Source organism: Odontesthes bonariensis, chromosome 16, assembly GCF_027942865.1.
Source record: "Odontesthes bonariensis isolate fOdoBon6 chromosome 16, fOdoBon6.hap1, whole genome shotgun sequence".
In the NCBI taxonomy this organism is placed as follows: domain Eukaryota; kingdom Metazoa; phylum Chordata; class Actinopteri; order Atheriniformes; family Atherinopsidae; genus Odontesthes; species Odontesthes bonariensis.
In genome coordinates, this window is record NC_134521.1 from 27,880,948 (window position 1) to 27,903,363 (window position 22,416).

At 43.5% G+C, this 22,416-nt stretch overlaps 3 protein-coding genes and 1 non-coding gene across 8 annotated transcripts; 2 read left to right on the forward strand and 2 right to left on the reverse strand.

Annotated features, from left to right (window-relative positions):
* Positions 1 to 10: 10 nt before the first annotated feature.
* rbm14a (RNA binding motif protein 14a) lies at positions 11 to 7,966 on the reverse strand. 4 transcript variants are annotated; one of them, XR_012773107.1, is made up of 9 exons: positions 7,916 to 7,966; positions 7,081 to 7,260; positions 6,616 to 6,800; positions 6,255 to 6,437; positions 6,012 to 6,121; positions 5,514 to 5,789; positions 5,204 to 5,427; positions 695 to 4,185; positions 11 to 574 (listed from the first exon to the last, which is right to left on the reverse strand). XR_012773107.1 is itself a non-coding variant. In XM_075486761.1 (9 exons), exons 2-9 carry the CDS (start codon positions 7,239 to 7,241, stop codon positions 821 to 823), a joined length of 1,560 nt encoding a protein of 519 aa, XP_075342876.1. In that variant the 5' UTR covers positions 7,242 to 7,260; positions 7,916 to 7,966; the 3' UTR covers positions 11 to 820. The 4 variants fall into 4 exon arrangements, 3 of the variants coding, with proteins under 3 accessions (XP_075342876.1, XP_075342875.1, XP_075342874.1); XM_075486761.1 differs by having other exon boundaries at positions 11 to 824; positions 3,769 to 4,185; XM_075486760.1 differs by having other exon boundaries at positions 11 to 4,185; positions 5,222 to 5,427.
* A 71-nt stretch (positions 7,967 to 8,037) lies between these two features.
* On the forward strand, positions 8,038 to 11,922 carry LOC142401852 (uncharacterized). The gene is made up of 6 exons (XM_075487316.1): positions 8,038 to 8,469; positions 9,084 to 9,287; positions 9,403 to 9,517; positions 10,021 to 10,093; positions 10,250 to 10,341; positions 10,617 to 11,922. Exons 2-6 carry the CDS (start codon positions 9,084 to 9,086, stop codon positions 11,849 to 11,851), a joined length of 1,719 nt encoding a protein of 572 aa, XP_075343431.1. The 5' UTR covers positions 8,038 to 8,469; the 3' UTR covers positions 11,852 to 11,922.
* Positions 11,923 to 12,172: 250 nt separating this feature from the next.
* On the reverse strand, positions 12,173 to 20,858 carry dpp3 (dipeptidyl-peptidase 3). 2 transcript variants are annotated; one of them, XM_075486762.1, is made up of 19 exons: positions 20,624 to 20,858; positions 18,570 to 18,722; positions 18,322 to 18,466; positions 18,131 to 18,220; positions 17,855 to 17,992; positions 17,611 to 17,685; positions 17,311 to 17,401; positions 17,098 to 17,228; positions 16,735 to 16,865; positions 16,364 to 16,422; positions 15,830 to 16,024; positions 15,637 to 15,749; positions 15,442 to 15,534; positions 15,266 to 15,328; positions 15,037 to 15,161; positions 14,401 to 14,521; positions 13,955 to 14,134; positions 13,280 to 13,442; positions 12,173 to 12,953 (listed from the first exon to the last, which is right to left on the reverse strand). In XM_075486762.1, exons 1-19 carry the CDS (start codon positions 20,791 to 20,793, stop codon positions 12,811 to 12,813), a joined length of 2,379 nt encoding a protein of 792 aa, XP_075342877.1. In that variant the 5' UTR covers positions 20,794 to 20,858; the 3' UTR covers positions 12,173 to 12,810. The 2 variants fall into 2 exon arrangements, with proteins under 2 accessions (XP_075342877.1, XP_075342878.1); XM_075486763.1 differs by lacking the exon at positions 20,624 to 20,858 and adding an exon at positions 20,309 to 20,406.
* On the forward strand, positions 20,651 to 20,732 carry trnas-gcu (transfer RNA serine (anticodon GCU)). Its single transcript has one exon. It is a non-coding gene; the product is annotated as a tRNA-Ser (tRNA).
* Positions 20,859 to 22,416: the final 1,558 nt, after the last annotated feature.

Genomic DNA, 22,416 nt, shown 5'->3' on the forward strand with positions numbered 1-22,416 from the left:
AAGGTAGACGTCAGATGAAATTCATTTATTGATAATTAAACAGTTCAAAGAACAAAAGGACAAAATGTAAATTAAAACAACATGGTCGTATTCGTGTTCACTGTCATTCATACAGGTTGAATGGGGCATCAAAAATCTTTTTGTGGGAGAAAACTGAGTCGAGTGTTGAACCAGCAACCGATCCTGAGGCAAGTTATTCAACTCTGAAATGGAGGGCCTACCAATGCGCTCTTCAGCAAGGCACTTAACCCCGAAGTGGCCGCAGGGTCGCATTTACGAAAACTAAAACAACCCCGTCCTACCTAAATGTCCCAAATCCGGCTGCTGCCTGGCACTCTTCAGCGACAGGCTGTTTTAACAACAACGTGTCTGCTGAAAGCACTCAGATTTAGACTAAAGGTGGTGGAGACGTCCTCAAGGGATTGTATCACTTGTCAAGTTGGGAGTGGGAATGTATGAGCAGAGTATGCTGGGGGAAAAATATATGAACGGGAACATCGAAAGCAGGAAAACGGTCATCTCCGATTACAAACAACGGGAGATCCATTTCCAGAAATCCTTATAAATGAAATTCCTGAAAATGGGTAAGAAATAATAAGTATGGAAAAAAGGTGTTTCTGTACTGTAACTGAGTGCTTGTGTTCATGTACGCGTGTTTCGGGGAGGGGCAGGAGTGTGTGGTCTGAGTGTTTACCTTAGTGGGGGGACACCCCATCGTCCACAGCAGTTTCAGGCCTAACGCTGCTGTTTTCCCCATCCCACTCTACAGCTGCGTGTGGCGTACGTCCAGGGCAAGGGCTCAGTTTGGCTCCCTCCCACTCTAGCTGCAATAATCAGCAAGAGGAAGAAGGTGGCTGGAGCAGCAGCAACAACAAGGCATGCAACTAACAGTTCACATGGAGAAGGTGGAATAATGTGGAAATGTAGAGTGTGTCACTGAACCCTAACACAGCACTACCAGTTCAGGTGCCCGATAAGAAACGAGATGAGCAGTGTGTACAATGAGAGCAGCTAGAGTAAGACAAAGGATTCAGGTGAAATCAGGTGTGCATTAGTAGCGTTTGCACGCGTCGTCAGCTTTACGAGAGGAAAGAGCTACGGACCCAGTTAAAACACATCTGGATGTAAGAGTGGAGCTGAACGGTCGTCTCGCTGTGACATGAATGCAGAGAAAGCGAATCATTCTAGCCATGCGCCAAAGTGAGGTGCGCCTCGATAAGATCGGATGAGAGAAAAGGAAAAGTCATCGACCCCTCTCACTGCTGCTCAGGGAAAAAAAAAATAAAAAAAATCTGTGGCCTTTATAAATCCAAAACACACTTTATACGACCCGCGCCACCAAAGACTGCCACCGCATATCCACCCGGTCAAAAACCCTACGACACGCACATCAGTAAAGCACCGCGGGCTTCTGTGACTTTAGTCATCTGAATCAGAAATTATACTCAATGTCCAATTAAACTTTTCACAGGAGATTTAGTCGCCACAATGGCCCAACACCACTCACTACAAGCACGATGGTAATAATTCCCAATGAAGAAAAAAAGAAGGGTTTGCCTCTTCCTTCCATTTTGGATCAACACCTCCACTGTCCTGCTGCACCGGGGTCGACGGCCGTTTAAGAAATACAATCACTTTAACTTATAACTGTCAGCGTTTTTAACCAAATGTTGGCTGGCATCGCTTTTTCAGATTCAAATGAGGGTTTAAGTATTTACATGAGTACCAAAGTGAAAAATACCTAATTCAACATTCCTGGGGGGAGGACCTCAGATTAGCCATGGGAAGAAAAAAAAAAAAAAAAGAAAAAATCAGCCGATGAAAAAAAGGGAAATTTACGTATCTGTCATGCTCAAATCTATCAACATCATTGGCCACTCTTTGCTCATATAAATTCACATATGTACAAAAGAATCAAAACTCAACTGAATATAGCCTAAAATTATAGAACGAATGCAGACGCAACAAGATTTTCTCAAAGAATGTTCTGATAAACAACTCGACACAATACTGAATAATAATGACAATAATGACCACCAGTCTGTTTTGACGTTTTAGAGGCAAAAGAAGAAGAAAAAACTACCTTTGTTTCAGGCGACCTTGAGATACAAGTCTGGACTAAGCATTGAACAAGCAAAGAAATGATTTGAAATCACCCCAAGGGAGCATACTGACTTCAATCTGAACACACGAGCTCTGAAAGTTCCCATCAAACTCTGGTTTTCCCTCAAATCTATCAAACTTCAGCTATTCTCAATCACACACACACGCTGTCCCGTGAGGAAAAAGAGCAGGGAATCGATTTCCACTGAACTGGACATCCTGTGTGAATTCAACCTTCTTCTCACCCTGAACATAACGGCTGTGCTGAAGAACACTAAAGCCAGCAGGCCAAATGCAAATTCCTCTATTCTACAGGGTCAATCTGACAAGCGTGACCTTCAACAGCAACCTTTGGTCAGTGCCACATCAGAAGGATTCCATGACTTTACAGTAGGCTGGGACACAAAACTACATGGCTGTTTTTGGAATTGATTGCCTGATTTGCCCTAAACCTGGCAGCCATGTGACATCAGCCTAAAACATACACACAAGACTACCTGCTCAGCTGTGCCACCTAAAGCTTCTTTAGTAAAATCCTCAAAACTCAGTTTGATAAACCACTGGAAAACTATTTTCACTTCACGTCTGCTTTCTCTCCTTTTTGACCACATGTATCACGTGTTTACGGGACCTGTTCGTCAGCGTCTGGATGAACATGAAGGGCCACTGTAACTGATTCAGATCAGGCCTGTTAACATACTCTACAAAAATCCTTGGATAGACACATTTGTCAGTTCCAAACAGCTAAACCCTTCCCGAGTTTCAGAGGTATCGAGTGGTGAAAAGGTTCTTTTAGGTTCTGGAGTTTCTGGCCATCTTGACCTGCACAGCGCTAACCGGAAAGCAGATTGTGCCGTTAAGCCTACTCTGGTTTACACACAAATGGGTGAAAAAAGACAAACAAAACAAAAAGAAAGAGGATAATTTGTTGGTACAAAGCATCAACACAAGAGCGTCACATATTACAGCCTCCAAAGTCATCTCTTTGAGTAAATATGAAGCGATGTGGGTCTGCTGAATGTAAGGGAAAAAAACACAACACGAGGGTCTGAATCTGTCAGGGTCCGTACGAAAAGAGAACTATTTGACTATTTGCTGAACCACATTGTTAATTTTTGCGCCTTACCTCTAATGACGTTGTAAGACTGCATGTGTTACTGTCCAAAACAATTGTGTAGAGTATATAAAAGGCCGTGATCGAGCACCAAACTAAAGAGGATCACTACAGAAGTCCAACCTTGGCCTCCAACTCTAACTTTGCCCAGGCAACATTTAAGCTTCAACATTCAACAACAAACCAGCTGTACCTCTACAACGTCTAACAGAAAATATGAAGGTGGACTATATTCCAAGTTTAGCTGCCGCCATTATCGCCACTTGTCTAAAGACTTTGCCAACTCACGGATGACTAGCAAACTATTTAGCTAAGATGGAGATAAGCGGCAATGCTTTAGATTTAAAGCATATTTGAATTACGACCTCGCATCCTCTCCGATTTTTCTCTTTAAACTGTCCCTTATGTAAATATGCATGCGTGCACACACACGTCAGAAGTGTGTAAGGGGTGTGTGGGGGTGGAATTATCGGTAAGGGGGTTCTGGCGTGTGGTAAGGGTAATCATGACGCTGGGGCGTGGGTTGCCCGTGTGCGGGTGTCTGCTCATACGGTGTGGATGTGGAGTAGTTTCCCGCTGCTGCGTAAGCTCCAGATGAATCATATGCTCCTGATGCCCCGTAGCCTCCAGATGTGTCATAGCCTGCCGAGGTGTCGTAGCCTCCCGAAGAGGAATCGTAATTCCCAGACGAATTGTCGTAGCTTCCTGATGTGGGGTCATAACTTCCCGCAGTGTCATAAGTTCCTGGGGCTGCATAGGCTTCTGGTGCGGCATACGCTGGGGGCGCTGTGTACGTCCCTGGGGGTGCAGGGGCTGTGGTGGAGGCTTGTGCCTGTGTGGTGGCTGGTGGAGGGGGCGGTGGGGGAGGAGGAGGATTGGTGTAGGCATACTGGAGGTACTGGTACTGTTGCTGGTACTGCTGATACTGTTGGTACTGATGCATTTGTTGGTAGTACTCAGTGTAAGACCTGGAAGCCACAGTGAAGTTGAGGAGAAGGTAAAAGAGAAGCAGAGAAAAAGCATAAATACAAAAATAAGTTTGAAAATCTCATCTCAAATGAATTAATGGACAAGATGAAGCATTTTTAATGGCTAGTGTTAACAGTAATTTCCCTGGTAGTGTTCTAAATGACTATCACAATGTAATGAACTGAAGTTTGATGTTAAGCTTTTTTTTCTAGCTTATCTGGGGCTGGGCGCTGTATCAAATTTGTGGTTTAGGACAACTGTTTAAGGCAATTCGATTCACTTCAACTTTCATCTGCAGCTCCTTTTGTGGTGCCACAGTTCAGGCTTCATCTACTTCCTGCATTTAAGCCCACAGACGCACAACATGGCCAAAAACCAGGGAAAGCTTCGGAAAATCTGTCTCACTACTGTCTACGATGGACCATAAAAGTGATGTTCATGTCACACTTTGAATTGGAACCTTTTTAACACCTGGAACTATGAAATGAGTTACTCATTTCAAAGTCAATACAGTTCCGGGCCATTAGCTGCAGGAGTGCTAAACCAATCCAGGAGCAAACCACAGCATAGTGTCGCCCGGGTGTCAAACTGACTGGAAGCTCAAGCATCGCAGAAGCCACCAGATCCTAAAGATAGCCATGTTCCCAGGCCTACAAAGGCCTGCACTCCAAAGCTTTCGTGGCCAGCCAGGTTCTGGTAACACATCTGCCAGGTCACAGGTTAATCCAGCTCCTGGTACTATCCAGAAGAAAACGAGCTAGCTTTTTCCTGTCTGCGCTGACTTTGCTGAGTCAGCCATAGCACTGATGAGACGCATATAAAACATCTACCAACATAAAAAGTTTGAGAACACGATTGACCAAATCCAATTATCCCAGGGGGGGAAATATCCCCTGATCTTATTGTTAAGATGAGAGCAAAGCCAGGTTTGAATATCCACTTGTTGTTTTAAAGAAAAATAGTCTAAGGCCACATCACCCAGCCCTGGCTCCATCCTATGTAAGGTCCTATGAGTACCTAGCAACAGGATCTGACCCGTCAGAAGTTGTGGTGGCAGTCGTGGCGTCTTCGGGTCCTCCAGGCGGTGTCGGCAGGAGGGCGCGACGTTTGGGCCGGATCTGAGCAAAGGAACCTGGAACAGGATCGGGGAGGAGAGGGGCTCGATTTCCTCTTATCGGACTGCGGTCTCGCTCGTTCTCAGCAGATGCTGCCTTTCTCCCCGCCTGCTGCTCCGCCAGAACCTACAATTCACAACATGTAGGTTAAAATAAATAAAACAACTCTCGTGGTTTTAGAATTTAACATTCTGTACACAAATGTAAAAGACCTTCTGTCCTTCCTGAAAGAACTTGGCTCTTGCTGCCTCAAAAAGTGTTGTTGGATCTGGCGCAGTCTGTGGTTCTGGTTCCTCAACAGAAGCACTCGAAGTGTGATTGGCCATCTCTTGGTACACCTGGTCAGCAACCGCTCCATACACTTGGCTGGCAAGAGCACCATATATGACCCCATCGGCGCCTTTCGAACTGGTGATGCCTTTGAGAGCGGCATAGGTGGGATCGAAGGATGTTGTGTTGTAAAACGAGTTATGAACACTTTGTTGAACCTGCAAGAAAAGGCGAGCAAAGAAAAATCTAATTATAGTAAAAAAATTTAACTGAACTTAGGATCATCAAATAATAACACGGCCTGGAAAGAGTTGGGTTAAGTTTACAGAATACCTAAATAAAAACAAGTTTAGACAGTAATTTTAGGTGACATCCACAACTGGCTTGGTTTTCAAAGATCAGGAGGATGTATTGGACTTTCTGCGGGTGAAGGAACTTACTTGTATGGGTAGCCCTGCTGCCGCAGCAGCCGCCGCAGCTAAAACAGCTGCCTGACTCTGATGATGCTCTAATGATGGTGGAGGTCGGGGAAGAAGACCCTCTCTGTCACCTTCAAGCAAACATGAGAAGAGAACAAATGCATGAGTGGTTTCATTTTATCATATGCTGTATATATGGTTTCATTTGATGCATTATATACATGTTTCATTCATTTAAAGAAAAACCATCTCCTGTTAAAGTACCTCCAGGGGAACCGGAATTTCCCGCTGATGCAAGCTGGTTGATTAAGGGTTGGGCTTTAGACAGCTCTACCGCCAACTGACGTCCCTTGAACATGGTCCCATTAAGCGCCTCAATTGCTACCAAGGCCTCCTCCTTCCTCTCCATATGTACAAATGCATAGCCGACATTTGAGCATAATCTGGCTGCAGGGTGGAGAAGAAAATGTTGAACTGTTGAACATGAGATTCAAAACAAGTGTCCCCATCTAATAATTTCCCTGTTGCCTCTCTTTAGCGTTATTAATGTAAACACATGTAAACCAAACCATATTTCAACCAAAGCAAAGAAGAAAAAAAGCTGATAATCTCTGTTGTGCTTTACCTTTGACTTTATCACAGTCTAAAACTCTTCCAAAGGTTGAGAACAGGCCATGCAAGTCATCTGCTGAACATGTTGCACTGATGTTCCCCACAAACACTTTAGTGGAGTTGGGTGGGCGTGCACGTGACTCCTCGACCACCAAGGGTCTGCCTCTGTACTCTTTGCCATCAAGATGCCGTATGGCCCTGTGAGAGTAAGAAAAATGATTGTAATCTTTATCACAATTGTCATATTCAACCAACCAGTTGAACTGGTTCAAACGACTAGAATTTCATATACTTAACCGGATAATAAACTCCACTTTTAGCCATATTGATCAGCTTTAATCAAAAATGCTAAGAATGAGCCAAAATAGATGTGTGTAAGATTCCATACCATTAACTTGATTTCCTAAATATGCAAGAATAAGAAGAACAGCATCAATCCATCCATCATGTATAATAACCTGAATGGGAAGTGGCATACCTGTCTGCTGCGCCCTCGCCCTTCAGGGTTACGAAGGCATACTGTCTAAGCAAGGAGCAAGTGTTGATCTCTCCATATGGACCAAAGAGCTTATTTAGTTCTTCCTGAGTTGCGTCTATAGGAAGGTTGCCAACGAACAATTTCACGTTCTCACCGCTCATCTCTGTATCAACCAGGCATCTGAGAAAGAGCAAAAAGTGTTACAGCAAATTTTTAAGTCAAGATTTATAGTAAAGTAAGCGAACTAACTTGAAAGTTGAAGTGTCTACAGAAATGTCTTGGCTTGCCAAAATCCTAACAGGCCTGAAATTTTTATTTATTTCTTTATTTTAAGTCTTTATTTTTCCCCACATGGGGGAAATATGGGCACATCGAGTCATTTTTCCTAAATTGCATTTCAGGCTTGCCATGTAGCGTACTGACGTCTTACTAGCTAAGCTAATCTAACCATTAACCTTCGCGATGAAATATATTAATCAAAGTTAGAAGATGTCTGTAAGCCTACAAATTTAGCTAACGCCAGACAAAATGCGCATAAATGGTAACACAAAAACGTCTGTACGACAAAGAGTCAGCTCCAACAACCGACCTATAGTTAGCTAAAAACTCCTGGCCATCTTGTTTAACGCCGCCGTTAACGATGTAGCGCTAGCTTAGCTAGCTAAAGCTAACGTCATGGTTTTACCATTGTACCTTTAAAAATTTGCTTAAACTGAAGCCCCTTCACTGCTACGGACTATCATAAAGAATATTAAAGGATCTCGTAGCGATTTTGAATGTTTATAGTGCGCAGAGAAAGCCTAAACTAAGCCAACATAACACACAGACGGCTTACCCAACGCGGTCCTGGGGCTGATGTATTTCAAACCTCACTTCCGGCTCCGGTTTCTTGTGTTTCTGTGACGACCAAAGGGGGGCGCTGTTTCCCCAAGGTTGTTAGCTCTAAGCACCTCGGAATCACAGCTGGAAAGTATCCCACAATGTGCACAACTACGCATATTATTCAACATACACTTCTGCATATGTAGTTAGCTTGTAGCTACTAATTAACTAGTCAGGGTGTCTGAGGAGTTCACCATTGTTTTTTTTTTACTATACATGTATATTTCCGTTGTTGTTGTTGGATTAGTTCGATTTTTTACCACATACGCGTGACTCTGGAACCTTACGTCGTGGACGATGGTATTTGTTTCCAGGTGAGATCAGGTGAGTAGGAAGGAGGAGCAAAAGAAGTCTGCGGATCTGTGAGCGCACGTCATGACAGGCCGAAGTAAAAGCGAGCTGGAGTTTTTTTGTAGTAAAGTTGGAGGAAGAACACAGAGTGCGCCATCGTAATGTGGAGCCGGAGGGAAAAAGAAGAACTAAAGAAATAAGGATCGGGGCAGAAAGGTAACCAAATACAGAATCCCGTAACCTCAAACTCAGAATTACGCAGGACAAACGACTTGAAGAGAGAAGTTGTGCCTTGATACAACTTGGTTGGTTTGCATAGTTTACAGGAATGCATGTAGCTCACCCAGATGCATGTTGACATGTAGACTGCTATCAGCTGCACTTTAGCCTATGTGGGGATTGTAGAATTTTAAAAAAAAATCTAAAATGATACAATAAGACGTTTATCTGTGACTTTTGCCTTTATCCTAACGTCCAACCAACTGTGTTGTGGCGCCGCTGTTTCCACATTTTAAAGCTTAGTCTTATAAAGGTTGCTATTTTATTTAAGCTCCGTCTGAGCTGCTGCTCTTTACCAAGTCTGGGCTTGCTGCTCCAACCCAGGCAGATTTATTATAAAGGTGTGTACTTCTGCACGTGCAGCAGTCTTACTTATCCTGCTGACGCTGAACCACAGACCTCAAATCAGAACCACTTGTGTGATCATGGGACTGCATGGTCATTTGAGGTTCAATAATAACCATGTGATTAATACTGGTGTGTGTGTGTGTGTGTGTGTGTGTGTGTGTGTGTGTGTGTGTGTGTGTGTGTGTGTGTGTGTGTGTGTTTAGATGGCACAGCAGGAGGACCCTCTGTATGACTTTCCAGAGCCCACCCAGTCATCAGGGCGCAAGTTGCAGGGGCATCAGAGGGGGCAGGGCTCCCTGAGAAGCGTCAGTGTGCTGGACCGTCTCCTGCTTACGGTTCCTGTCTGGCTTCAGCTGTCAATCAACCCTGCCACCGCTCTGCACATACTGCAGAGGGAGCCTCCTGGGGTCCGAGACATACAGACAGCACACCTCTTGTCATGAAGTGCACACACGATCCACATCTGCACTTTCTTTGTTCTGTCCATGTTCACTCTAAACTGTTAACGGTGTTGTTCTGCAGACATTCCTCGTGAGAAAGTCTCGCACATCCCAACGAGATGTGCTCTGTGTTCGTCTGGCGGACCGCAGCGTGCCCTCCTTCGTTCAGCAGTTTGGCATTAGGGAGGAGCAGTCCAGTAAGAGCATTACCTGAGTACTCATCATTTAGTTCACACACTAAGAACGACATGTTTAACACAGATGGATTATGAGACAAACGGGCCCTTGAGCACACATTTATAAACGGTGCCCAGCTATTTAAATATACAGCCATACAATTCTGGCTCTTTCAGTATTGCCCCCTGTTCATGTGTGTTTTCTACTATTTCCACCCACTCCATGAAGGGTCATATTTCCTGGCTCCCCTGCATTTAAGCTGTCTAATATATAGTCTCTAGAAAGCTGTCTAATGATAAATATCTTACTTATTTAATGACGGGGATTATACGACAGAAAGTGAGTGACTGTAATGATAGAAAATCCCTTTTTAAAGGTATGGATCCAACTACACTGTGACTGCTCCAGCATATCAAAGTTTATTTAAATTTCTGATATAAAGAGATCCACTTTTTTGCACACACCCCCTCAGAGTAAGTTTGACTTCACCGCTTATACGCTTTGGGGTTTTCTTTGTCACCAGCTCTGTCCCTGGAGACTTCAGCCATCAGCTTTCCGGATCTCCCAAGATTAATTTCCTTTTACTGTGTCAGCAGGTAAAGAAACTTCCTCCACGTTCTCATCCTCCTCAGCCGTTTCCTTACAAACGCTTTCCTCGAACCTTTGTATTTTTACCTCAGACACTTTCTCCATCAGTTAATCTGCTGGAACCAATGCTGATGCTCTCATCATGTGTTGTCTGTGTGTGTCAGAGATGTGTTGCCTTTCCCCCTGGAACTTCCTGAAGCCATTGCAAGGGCAACGTCGCACAAAGAACTCGAGTCCATCTCACATATGGGAGTAGGTTGGTGACTCACCCGTTTCCTCACAGCACATTATTATGTAACCTTAACTGCTGAGACCTCAGGCTTGTGGGAGGGGCTTAATATGGATGAGTCCCTCACATGCTACAGGTATGCATGCAGAAATAACCTCCCAGCTGCTGGGAAAATACCTTTATGAACCTTTATGAACGTATTAATCATCAACAAAAGGTGAAAAAAAAAAAAGTGAGGAAGTCATTTGAGCTGAAGAAACTTTTTATTATAAATAAAGTAAAAATGTTTTATTGTTCTTTAGAATTCTGGAGTTCCCACTTAAATGTCCGGGGGCCACGGGAGGCACCTAAGCCAAAGAAAGATGAGGAAAAGAAGCCAGATGATGTCACATCTGCCTCGCCTGCTGCTCCACAGACGAGCTCTGCCACCCAGCCCGTCTCAATTCCACATCCCAACTCCGAGAACCTGCTCGATGCCTCCCCTAAATCAAACACTACCAGCAAACAGTTGGATGCAAATCCCACTCTGTTCCATGAGTTCTGCCCGATCACGACGCGCAGCCCCAGAGAGCTGGACTGTGGCTCCGGCCTCGGCGCTCTCTGTTTCATCAACCCTCTCTTCTTGCAGTCCCAGAACGCTTTGTCCAGAAGGCGCATGTTCAAACGCAGCCTCAAGATTCGGGTTTCCACAGAGACGTCAACCCTGCTGTCACCTCCGCTTGCTCCACCGCCTCCTCCACCTCTTATGCCAAAAACCAAAGGGGGATGTAAAGCCCAGAAAGGGAGACATGGAACTGGTCAAACGGCTGACAAACAGCCTGTGACAAAGACGCAGGACACTCCCAGTGAGAGACAAGAGCAGCCTCCACCAGGAGCTCCTCACTTCCAGCCAGAGAATCTTCAGCACGCAGAGATTGAAACGGGCCAAAGCAAAGCCGGAGCGAGAGCAGACGAGGCCGCAGCTCAGCTACCTGAAGTAATGGAGCATCTCCTAAGTGACTACATGAAGCCCTCAACACTGATCAATCTCCCCAACACTCCCTCACTCTCACCTTACCAATCACCGTCTATTTCTCCCATGGCACCCCCCCTTTTCCCCAAAATGTATCCATCCCTTTCTCCTCGCGACTCTCCCGCTGCTTCTCCCTCCCTCTCGCCTTACCAGTCTCCATCTTTATCTCCCAGGGTTCCTTTTTCCCTCTCGCCGCAGGATTCACCCAACATTTCGCCGTCTCCTTCCCCCGAGAGCTACTTCTCTCTCTCCCCTTTATCTTTTCCATCGGTAGAACAGGCCAGCGGTGCACATGCTGCTCCTTCAGGACCAGACCAGCAGAGGTCAGAGAGGGGGGGTGAGGAGCAGGGAGCCAGCATGGACGACACTAGCAGTGGGGATGAAGAGACAGAAGATTTGCAACAAAAGAGGGAAGAGAGCTGCGGCTCTGTCCGTAATCTTGAGGAAGCAGCAGAGACTTCACCCGATTTACCGCATAAACAGGCCAACAAGTCTGTAGAAAAAAACATCCAAGACTGCAAATAAATTCCACATCTCAATGTGTTCTTTACATACAATAAAGCAATCTAACCGGAAGCCTTTGTTTCATTTAAACATTTCTTAGAATTTAAATTCACATGGATCGTCTTTCATTTGGTCTTCCCTCTGTAATCGCCAAAGGTGGCAACTCAGATTTCAGCTTCTAGTTGCATCACTTATCTCTGAATGTTGCCACTCACAATTTCAGAGAAATGGGATATTTTGATAAAAATGTAAACTGGTACACAGCGGGGGCTTCAATATTTATCATGCTATTAAAAACTTAAAACATCATTTTATGGGTCCAGTGACGAAGAAACACCAAGATCTTATCAAACACATTTTATTTGTGTTGCTTTGCCACCACATCTCTTCCAAAGAGTTTACACTGCAGCAGAAGCCCTCCATCACTTCTTTATGCCACATCTGCCAGAAAAAACAGGATAGTCTTACGTTTCCGTATAGTTAACAGTCTAAAATCAACAACACAAAGGCTGCAAAAAGGTTTTATTGTCAATTCTTGCCACAAATTATCAACTGGAAAAAAAAAAACTATTCGGGTACACCATCTTGAATAAAAACAATCTTTGTGAAGATCCGTGATGTGTTGTGGATTTATTAACAGAGACTGTGTTTAATTGTCAGGTTGCATTGCTTTAATTGACGGTTTTCACTACTTTTAACTAGAAAATATGCTTTCCACCAAGAGAGCGCTGCCTTGAAAATCAGCTCATTTGTTCGTGTCTGACTCTTTAACTCTATTTTAGACAGATCTCACTGGAACCCAGCCTGATGCTGGACAGACTACAGTTGGTGGCTTTGAGTTTCATGGATTTATCAGAAGAAGAGACTTTAGCCTCTGTTGTTTATTATGAGCCAGTTTGCTTTCACATAAAAACGAAAAATCTGATGTCGGCAGTTGGTATTTTGGAAAGCTGTGGAGTACGTCATCTCCCCATCCATCATCAACACCAGCAGGGTGCGTCTCTTTTGCTGAGATCCAAGAGGTCGGCCTCCAGCTGCTCTGCGTCATCTTGGAAGCGCTCAGTGAAGGAGCGGATCAAACCTGCGGCGCTGCCCTCATATTCAACCAGTTCTACCGTCTCCCCTGGAAACGACAAACAGTCACACAGAGGTTTCATGATAAACTCCACTTTAAACATACCTCCAACCTTTCCATCAAGTTATTTTTGAGCTTCTCCCAAAGCAAACGTAGAAAAATGAGGCCGATAAGAGATGAGTTTTGTTCTTATGAAGCAGAATGTTTCTGTATGAAATAAATTTGATTGGGAGTTTTGAAAGTTTTTGACAAATCTTAGACATCACTGTCTTTTAACATTTTTCTCCTCAGTCTTACTTCCATTTGGGGATATTCATTCATTCTTTGACATAGAAGCACAACATAGAACTCATATTTGAACACCAGCCACAAACCATTCACTGCAGTGTTGGCCTGAACAAACATCTTTCGAGCTTCCTTCCTCAGCAGCACCGTCTCGCGCAGACGCAGGAACTTGTGAGCGCCGCTGTCGCCGACGGTGGAGTAACCTTCATAGAGAGCTCTGCCTCCTTCCACATCAGCGGTTGACTTGAGGATCTACCAGTGGGTGGAATCAGATTAATTTAAGGACTATTACACAAAGCGATGATCAACCACAACACGTCATCACATGTTGATTTCTTAGATCAGATTAGAGGGTCTGATTAAGTTCAGGGCTGATGCATGATGACTATTTCATTCAGCCAACAGGATTTTTATCCTTTATTGTTTTTCCAACTGTTCTGCTGTTTAAGTAAAACACAGTTGTAATAAATGGAGCCTTTCCTCACTGGAAAGCTGCACAACGCGGGGAGCATTCCTTTCACTGGTTTTTGTTTGCATAAACTCCCTTTTTAAAATACATGTTTTATATTTTAAGAAACTTGAGTTCTATAAAGTATAAATATTCTGTAAACTAACATATGACTTACTTAAATAATAATTTCAACCTCCAATTTTCATTTAAAAAAAAGGACCAATGGCAGTTAATGAAGCTGCTTTCCGTTTCCAGGAGATGCTGATCATTTCATCCAGGTGGTTTTTAAGCCCTTGAAGAGGAATGCACGTACCTGCAGTTTACAGAGGAACCTGTGGATGGCGTCCTTGCCCACAGTGTGGATCTTGCTGCGGTTCAGAGTGATCCGTGCGTCAGGCTTGCCGTCCTCGCCGGTCACTTCCTCCAGGCCCACCAGGTCCTCCCCGGCCTCCAGCAGAACACGCAGGATCACGAAGCGAGCCTGCATGTGAGCCTGAGGCAAACAGACATCCATCACGTACTGTGCAGCTCTCCTGTTACTCACATAAACACTGAGATTTACTTACAATAAGCTGAACTATAAAACCGCACAGACGAGTCGTGTCAGGCTGTATGAAACATCCCAAACAGTCTGTATGCTTACTTTTTATATAAATACCTTTCATCAAACTCAGTGTATCTGAGAGCTTCTTTGCAACCTTTGAATACACAACCAAGTCGAGTGAAAGAGTCCAGGGACACTTTAAGCAGATAGATTACCTGTCTCCAGCTCTTACTCTCAGGAGTGTAGAACTCCAGACCCAACAGTCCTGCTCTGACCATGCTCAGCCAGTTGATGTACACCACATCCTCTGCTTCCTGTCCTTCATGGCCAAAAATTCTGGGACAGACGCAGGCATACAGAAGAGTTAACCTCCTTCAGGACCATCAGCCTCCACAAACGTGGCAGCACAGAAACACTCATTTAGCCGGTTCTCCTCTTTAAAAAGGTACATGAAGAAGAAGGAACTGAATGTCATCAATGTATCATACAAGACTGCCTCTGGGTATCAGCTGCTAACGGCTCTTAAACAAACAAGATATTTTCTTTTTTCTGGCTCATTATTTGAACTAGTTATGAGGGGAAAAAAAATAGTTACGGCTCCCAAAATGATCCCAAAAGTATTCTCCCAACAGAAGAAATGTGTCAAACAAGATTCCAGCCCTACAACAACATTTTTAGATGATACCAAACCCTGGGCATGTATTCCAGAGCCATTCTAATGTTAACATTCTTTATTTTCTTGTCTAAATCTAAATTCTTCCCCAATATCTCTTGTTTAGGGTCTGTTACTGATACATTCAAGGTGCATTTACATCCAGATTCTTCATGCTACTTCACATGACGTGCAGTACCTGAGCACTTGTTCTTTTAGACACAAATAGAGTCCAACGCATTCAGCGCGGCATTCCTCGTAAGAAGAAGCAATCGTAGAGAATTTACTGTCCCACGTCTCACTGCCCCGATACCAGCTGGACACCTGAAAGATAAAGTCACACCTCGTCTCTTTCCAGCGCCCGAACACAGTTAAAATGAGTCTCATCTATAGTTCAGACATCACGCTGCACAGAGAAGCAAACTCACCGGCTCCCCGGTCTCCGGGTTGATCACTTTGCTCTGATCGAAGTTGAACTTGCCACCGTCATCCTGAGGAAAGAGTTCATTTAACAGAACGGCACCAAGGAGGCATAAACTACGTCTTAATTCCTCACTGCTCAGTTTATTCACGTGAGTGTACAGCCACTGTATGTTTGACAGACCTGGACAAACAGCTTGCCGCTTCCATGGCCCAGCAGCTCATGAAGTCCAACCTGCACCTCAAAGGATGGACCTTTCCATTTAATGAACAGATCCTACAGCAAAAACAGCCAAATCACACAACCGTACACAGGATGATGTAGAATTCTGTAAATCCCAAAGGAGGCAACAGCCGCTGCGTAGGCTGCACACGTTACCTTGTCTTTTTCCTCAAGGAAGGTGAGTTTTTCCTTCTTTGTAGCGTAGGCTACAGCCAGCACGTTGCCTAGCGACACATTCTTAAAGCCCTCCGACTGTCTGATGTCATCATCTGGAAAGAAAAACACACCCACATTGTTTTTAAGTGTAATGAACAGACGAAGTCTGCAAAGAGAATCTGGGTGTGCGTACAGTTGGGGATGTTGATGCCAGCCGGTATTCCACTCCCAGCGAAGGTGAGAACATCCAGCGAGGTGAAGTCTGGCTTGAGGAACGTGTCCTTCTCAAACTCCCGGGGCCAAGGCAACTCAGGAAGCAACACCTCTGCCGAGCTCACCAGCTTGGCAAAACGCTCGCTCATCGCCTTGTTCACAACGGCAACAAAACCTGGACACGACATCACAAGCCCAGAGATGGCAGATTAATTCACTACGTTGATCATTCTTTTAAAAAAATCAAAGGAATACTGGGAGTGTAAACATGTCATGAATAACTCTTAATTTATGCCATATCGATACCAGTAAATGTAAAAAGCAGATCAAATCAGAATAATTGATCAATAAGTTCCAAAAGAAGGAGAAGTACACGTTTACAACTGTGCAGCATTGTATCTTTTTTAGTAAACTGTAACAGTTTCAAGCAGCCAGGCCAAGTTCTCAGCTCAAGGCAACACAAACCTAAAGAGGGATCACAGCTTGAATCCCCAAAAAACAGCCTGGTAGTTACCTTCAAACTCTCCTCTGGAGCCAAATGGGTCTCTGTAGCTCTCTATGAAACCTATATAACTGGAAACAGAGGAATGAGGGTTAAAGAGCGGAGAGAGAACGCTGCGGTGGGTCAAAGAGTGCAGCGCTGACAGCAAAGGTCTGAATAAACTCCAGAAAGAATCCAGAAACACAGGAGTGAAACATGATCTGTGAGAGTAAACATGGTCATCCACCTGATTTAAAAGCTGACATATGTTCCATACCTAAACTGTCTGCGTTACCCGCCTGTCACACATCACACAACATCCACATAAGCATGATCTTCTATCTGATGGGTCTCAGCGTGACCTCTGGACCGTTCAACGTGTTCAGTTTATGTGCAGTGTTCACCTCTCTACAATCGGTCCCTTGTCTTTGATCCAGTAGCGTGAGCCCTCTTTGTGGGCGTCAACAGAACCCAAGGTGAAGCTGCGCCTGTACTCTTCCAGCATCTTCCTCTGGTTCTCATTAGCAGCGTAAGCCTGTCAAATATGAGTAAACAAATCAATAATCAGAAAAACAGCACAACTCCCTTTGAGTTTATCCCCTCAGTGACTCTCTCGTGCTGCCCTCATGTTATTAGCAGTTACAACTCGTCCTAATGCAGACAACTTAAACCTTTTTGTGAGTCTGGTCCTGCTGCTGCTCTAAACATCTAAAGGAAAACAAGCTGAGCATCAGCATCATGTCCAGATGTTTTCTTTGCCGTCTCACCTCAGCTTGTTGTAGGTTGTGGCAGACTTTCTCCATTAGAGGACTGTAGTCTCCCCGCTTCACGATGAACTCTTTGTCTTCGAAGCTGAAGCTGCCGCAGCAGGACTCGCACTCTCCATCCACTGCACAGTCTGTGAAGCACCAGAGTATACAGTTGGAGCCATGTTTTGGATGCCGTGTTTGTCTGCAGTGTTATTTCATTCTTCTTCTGACCTTTCTGCACAGCTGAAGCCAAGCGCACCTCATAGCAGGCTTTGCCTCCATTGTCCTTCTTGAACAGACGCGTGTTGTAGGCAGACAGTTTCTTGAGACAAACAACAAGAATTAGCTCAATCAGACTGAGAGTTGCATTAAAATCCTGCCATACAGCTGAGGGGAAAATACCGAACATGGTTAATACAAATAAGTGACAAAAAGAGATGACGGAAGAGAAAATGTAACAGATGCAATGTTATGATCAGAGAAACAGAATACTGGGGATGAGAATATGCACTTTAGGTGTGGATTGCTTACTTTTGAGTCAAGGAACCTCTGAGTAAGCTCAGCATCCTCCAGGCAGCAGTTTCCTGAGAAATAGGCGGTAATTCCCTGCAACAAAAAAAAGGGGGAAAAAATAAGAAAACCAGGCTTTAATGGGGTTCACTGTTCCCCATCAGTAAAACATGAGCTCAAAGAGTTGAGAAAGCTGAGAAAACAGTTTGGCTTAAAGCTGACCCAAACTCAACTGTAACATGTGTCACATGCTATAAAACCCCACCTTGTTGCCCAGGCCCAGCTGCTTCTGCCTGTCTTCCAGCGAGTAGAGGAGACATGAGCAGCTGCTCCACAGAGCCTCCATCTCAGCAGGCTGGTCCTGAAATGCTTGACTGGCCCTCACCAGAGCTTCCAGCTTTTCCTGGATAAACACACCACGGACGCAGCCAACTTACATTTCCACTACATTTCCATGGTTGCACGACATTTTACAGTCGTATTAAAAGTGATTACAAAGCAGAAGAACTGGATTTACACCCAGCGTTTCAGGGTGTTTTACCTTTGGGAGATTTGGAATGAATTTGGTGTCTCCAAAAGACTTGTAGTTGCCCATGTTTGCATACAGACCCGCTGCATACACCAAGAAGGCCTAAACATAGCACACAGTTGAAAATATGTCACAATGAATATCATGAAAAAAAATGTGTGAAGACAGCATGAGATCCCACCAAAGGCAGTAGGACGGTGTACCTGGTACTCCTCAGCGTTGAGTCCAGCTACTGTGGCGACCTGTTCCAGCTGGGCCGGCTTCTGCTTCCTGAAGATTCTCTGCAGCAGCACAAAGATGTCTGCAGACTCCGGGGATGTTTGCAGCAGCACTGCCAGACCCCCGTACCTAAGACAGACAATATTCATGCTCAGAAACGTCACGTTAATCAACTTTTACATTTATTTTTATTCTGGTACTGATTTCGCTCTCATTAGCAGTGTTGACGTACCAAGCAGCGCGTGACAGGTAGTGGGAATACAACTTCTCCTGAGGTGATAGCAGACGAAAGGCTTCGCCACAGTCAAGTGCAGAGACACCAATGTCATTTGGGAGGTAGTACTGCGAGTCCACCATCTTGACCTTGAAGTTCAACACTGAGGTACTGAGAGGAGGTAAAGTGGGTTCAGACAAGAAAAAAAAAAAAAAAAAAAGGGAACAAATAAGAGACAACTGATTGAACCAGGTCAGTATTAACACAAATGTGAAATAAGAAGGGAAAGAGACACTGAAAGGTATAATCAATATGCTTGCACTTTTGGAGGAGCCCACGCTCCAGGACGTATTTGCACACCTGTCTGCTTTGGGCAGGTTGAGTAAAGAAGAACAGCTTGTACACTACACATATGCCAATCTGACCGGGATGTACTGGCAAAACAGTGAAAAGTTGCTTTCTTTTTAATGCTTTGATTCATAATGCTGATGATTTACATGTAAACGTAATCTATGACAAGCTTCCTGTTACAAGCTGTTCTTCAAGACAACAAACGTGCTGTCGTGTTAATCGGTGGCTTTGATGCAATATGAGATTTTTACAGTTTGAAAACTGCCTTATAGTTAAGGTAACCGGCTCAGTTTCATTGTAGGCAGTGTGGTTTTATAGACATTTTTCTGTCAGATCAAATAGTTAATGCGACCGTCCTAAAGCTACTGACTGTTTTAACCGGCAGATGCTAGTAATACGTTACTACTACCACAAGGTGGCAGTAACACACAGAGCCGTTTGCCGATCGCTATGAAACCAACAACAGAAAAGTACTTAGCCACTGCCAGGCTCCGGTACAAGGTAGCGTTTAAAATTTTTTGTTTACCGTTAAGATGCTAATGGTACTTCAACAAGAGAAACACGTAAAACAAAAGAGCGCAGCCGTCAAACACATCTGCGTGGAACTCCTTCAAACGAGAATGACATATTAAACTTCATAGTTGGGGAGTGACTTTTGCACAGGCTCACTCAAAAATTAAATTAAGTAATTCATTTATCCATTTATTTTAGTATAATTTGTTGCAAATCTATTCAACAAGGCCCTAGGATGTATTTTTTTTTCCCCATTCAATAATTCGATTGAAAATTTGTTAACCAGTTAGCCTATAAAACATAAATTAATTTAACTGGCCTAAAGCATAGGTGTTTAATTGCTTTGTGGTAAACTAAAAGCCCCTCTGCCTGTCAACTACTTCACCACACACACACACGTGTATATCAGCAGGCTCTGTTGATGAAGGGACTTTTTAAATACTCAAGAAGCAATTGAAGGAACGCAAACACAAATTAATCAATCTCATGCAGCAAATAAAGGTTTTTGAGACCGCAGATACTGAACCGTGGCAGGGATTCAACAGCAAGCAATTAAGTGTGGAACCTCGTTTTTCTGTTTCACTTTCAGTTAAGACTTGTATGTTAGGCTCATGTGTTACAAATCATGGCGTGTACTATCGCTTTTGAAGTCAGCAGCCCACAATAAGCAGGACTAGAGTTAAACTGCATATTTAAGTAAATGTTAACTAAGTAACAATAGCTTCTAGCGTGCATGCTAACGGCTGCAGAGTGCGTAGAGCACACTCTGCCACAACTTCTGTACGCTAACCTTATATTTCAATATCAACGCTAGCAATTCATGTACGTATTAGGTTATATTTAAAACTTAATTCAGAGGTATATAGGTGAGAGTTAATTTAGCAATTGGTTACCTAAAATCTGTTAGCGGGTCTCAGGCAAACGTCAAAATGCAGTCTCACGCTGTTCACTTCCTGTATTCATTCAGAGCTCGAGCCACCCCTGGAACCAATCAGAGGTAGTATTTTGTGGTTGATATAAAATGTGACCAATCACCAAGCTGCTGAGCTGGACGTTTCAACCAACTTTACTCCGTAGTTTTCTGACAGGATTAAACAAGGGTTATGAAAACCATCATGTGTAGTCGTTTCCACTAGTAAAGAAGAATACAATATCTATCGTATCAAGTTAAACCCTTGTCTTGATCATATTGAAGCATTTACAGATACCTGCATGTTGACGTACACGGATCACACGACGAGGTGGCCGAGTGGTTAAGGCGATGGACTGCTAATCCATTGTGCTCTGCACGCGTGGGTTCGAATCCCATCCTCGTCGATACCTTTTTCCATAATTGAAAGAATGTTGGAATCATTCGACCATGGCGCATAGTATTCATTTGTTGTTGGAGCTAAGAGAGTGGTCATACAACCCAAAACGAAGACAGGGTGACTCCTGAAAAAACGTGCTCTCTGGACTAGTTCCCTCCCACTCACTTTGCACCACCTCCCTCATCCTTCTTATTATAGACCTGTTATGTATTCCTCTGTACAGTGAATTATTAGCTGTGGATTTTTACCAAAGTCTCCGGTTTATTTTTACACCCACAGAGCTATAAAAACATAACCACACAATCTTTCCTAACATACTTTAATTGGTTTTTAGATATTTGCTGTTACAAACCACACAGTAAACATCAGTTTAATGGTTTTATTGAAATTTAAAAACATGATGAGAGTGAGTTATTTACAAAGGCTGTGCAACAGAAAGTATTAGAGAAAGCCAGCGGTACTATATCCAAATTGTAGTTTTAGTGATCAGTCTTTCACTACCAGAAAAAGATTAACAAACATCTAAACACATCTCTGAGTGTTTGTCTGTTTTAGGGTTCATGTTTGGTTTTTGCTTTCCCTCCTGTCAGGAGGCGTTGAAGAAAGTAGTCTGAAAAGCTCAGGCTCTTGTCCACAGCACAGCTGGTGTAGTAGACGAGCCCCAGAGGCATGTTTTGCATTACTGTTTTATTATTGTTGTGAAGCGATTTGTAAATGTATGTTTTAAAAGGTGCTATACCACCACAGATTGCCGATAAATTTGTATTCCACTGACGGACAATGAAACTGGGCACAATTATTTCACATCTTAAGGCTTTCCCCAAGAAATCGGCAGAGTTTATAGAGCAAATAAACAAATAAATAAGTTACTATTGGTCTCCTGATTCTGTCATATCACCATTATCCCCACCATCGCCACACAGCGCTATGTGTACAGCTACGTTATTACAGAGCAGAAGCTCCGTTAGCAAAACGGCTACGTAAAAAGAAAGTTGAAATACAAGTTGAATTACGTGTTAACGGGATGGTAAATTACATTTTATATTGTTTTGTCACACGGTTTAACATTCGGCTTTCACATGGCGTTGCTTTTATAAGTATTAATCAAGTTTCCCAACCTTTACTTGTGTTTGTTGTTCTGGTGTTAAGCGGTGCGGGTGAAAAACATGGCCGATATTCTAAAAAGATAACCCCGCCCCCTTCTACTTCACGTGACCTTGTTAGGATTTGTTACGAGTTGTTCGGAATTATGTTCGGACCTCGTTTGAAACTCTTTGATGTGTTCGGACCTTGGTTAGGACTTGTTAGGACATGTTACAATGTGTTCGGACCTCGGAGACTGGCGGGTAATGTTCTGCAGATGACTAGAATATAAATAGAATAGAAGAAAAGAAAAAAACTATTATTCATCCCCCAATGGGGGAAATTCAAATTAGTCAAGTAGTTAAAAAAAAATTATAAATATTTACAATGATTGTATATTAGCAACAATAATAATACCAATTCGAAGAAGAAGAAGAAGAAGAAGATTTTTATTTTTATTTTTAACAAAACATTTATTGACAATGATCCAACAATACAACTTTACACAATCAGGTCACATAAACTAAATAAATAAATAAATAAATATTTACATTAGTAGCTTGTTGTATATGAGTTCTTGATTCGAAACAGTGCACAGTACCTTGTTA

Excerpts from the sequence above, each read along its gene's own strand:
- dpp3 (XM_075486762.1), bottom strand. The coding sequence starts at position 20,793 with ATGAATACTATGCGCCATGGTCGAATGATTCCAACATTCTTTCAATTA. Across the intron at positions 17,993-18,130 it reads TCATTCCAAATCTCCCAAAG|GAAAAGCTGGAAGCTCTGGT; the intron begins GTAAAACACCCT and ends GTGTTTATCCAG. Across the intron at positions 15,329-15,441 it reads GCGGCAAGCTGTTTGTCCAG|GATGACGGTGGCAAGTTCAA; the intron begins GTCTGTCAAACA and ends CTCTTTCCTCAG.
- LOC142401852 (XM_075487316.1), top strand. The coding sequence starts at position 9,084 with ATGGCACAGCAGGAGGACCCTCTGTATGACTTTCCAGAGCCCACCCAG. Across the intron at positions 9,288-9,402 it reads TGCAGAGGGAGCCTCCTGGG|ACATTCCTCGTGAGAAAGTC; the intron begins GTCCGAGACATA and ends GTTGTTCTGCAG. Across the intron at positions 10,094-10,249 it reads TCCTTTTACTGTGTCAGCAG|AGATGTGTTGCCTTTCCCCC; the intron begins GTAAAGAAACTT and ends TGTGTGTGTCAG.
- rbm14a (XM_075486759.1), bottom strand. The coding sequence starts at position 7,241 with ATGAGCGGTGAGAACGTGAAATTGTTCGTTGGCAACCTTCCTATAGAC. Across the intron at positions 6,438-6,615 it reads AGACTGTGATAAAGTCAAAG|CCAGATTATGCTCAAATGTC; the intron begins GTAAAGCACAAC and ends TCCACCCTGCAG. Across the intron at positions 6,122-6,254 it reads AAATTCCGGTTCCCCTGGAG|GTGACAGAGAGGGTCTTCTT; the intron begins GTACTTTAACAG and ends GTTTGCTTGAAG.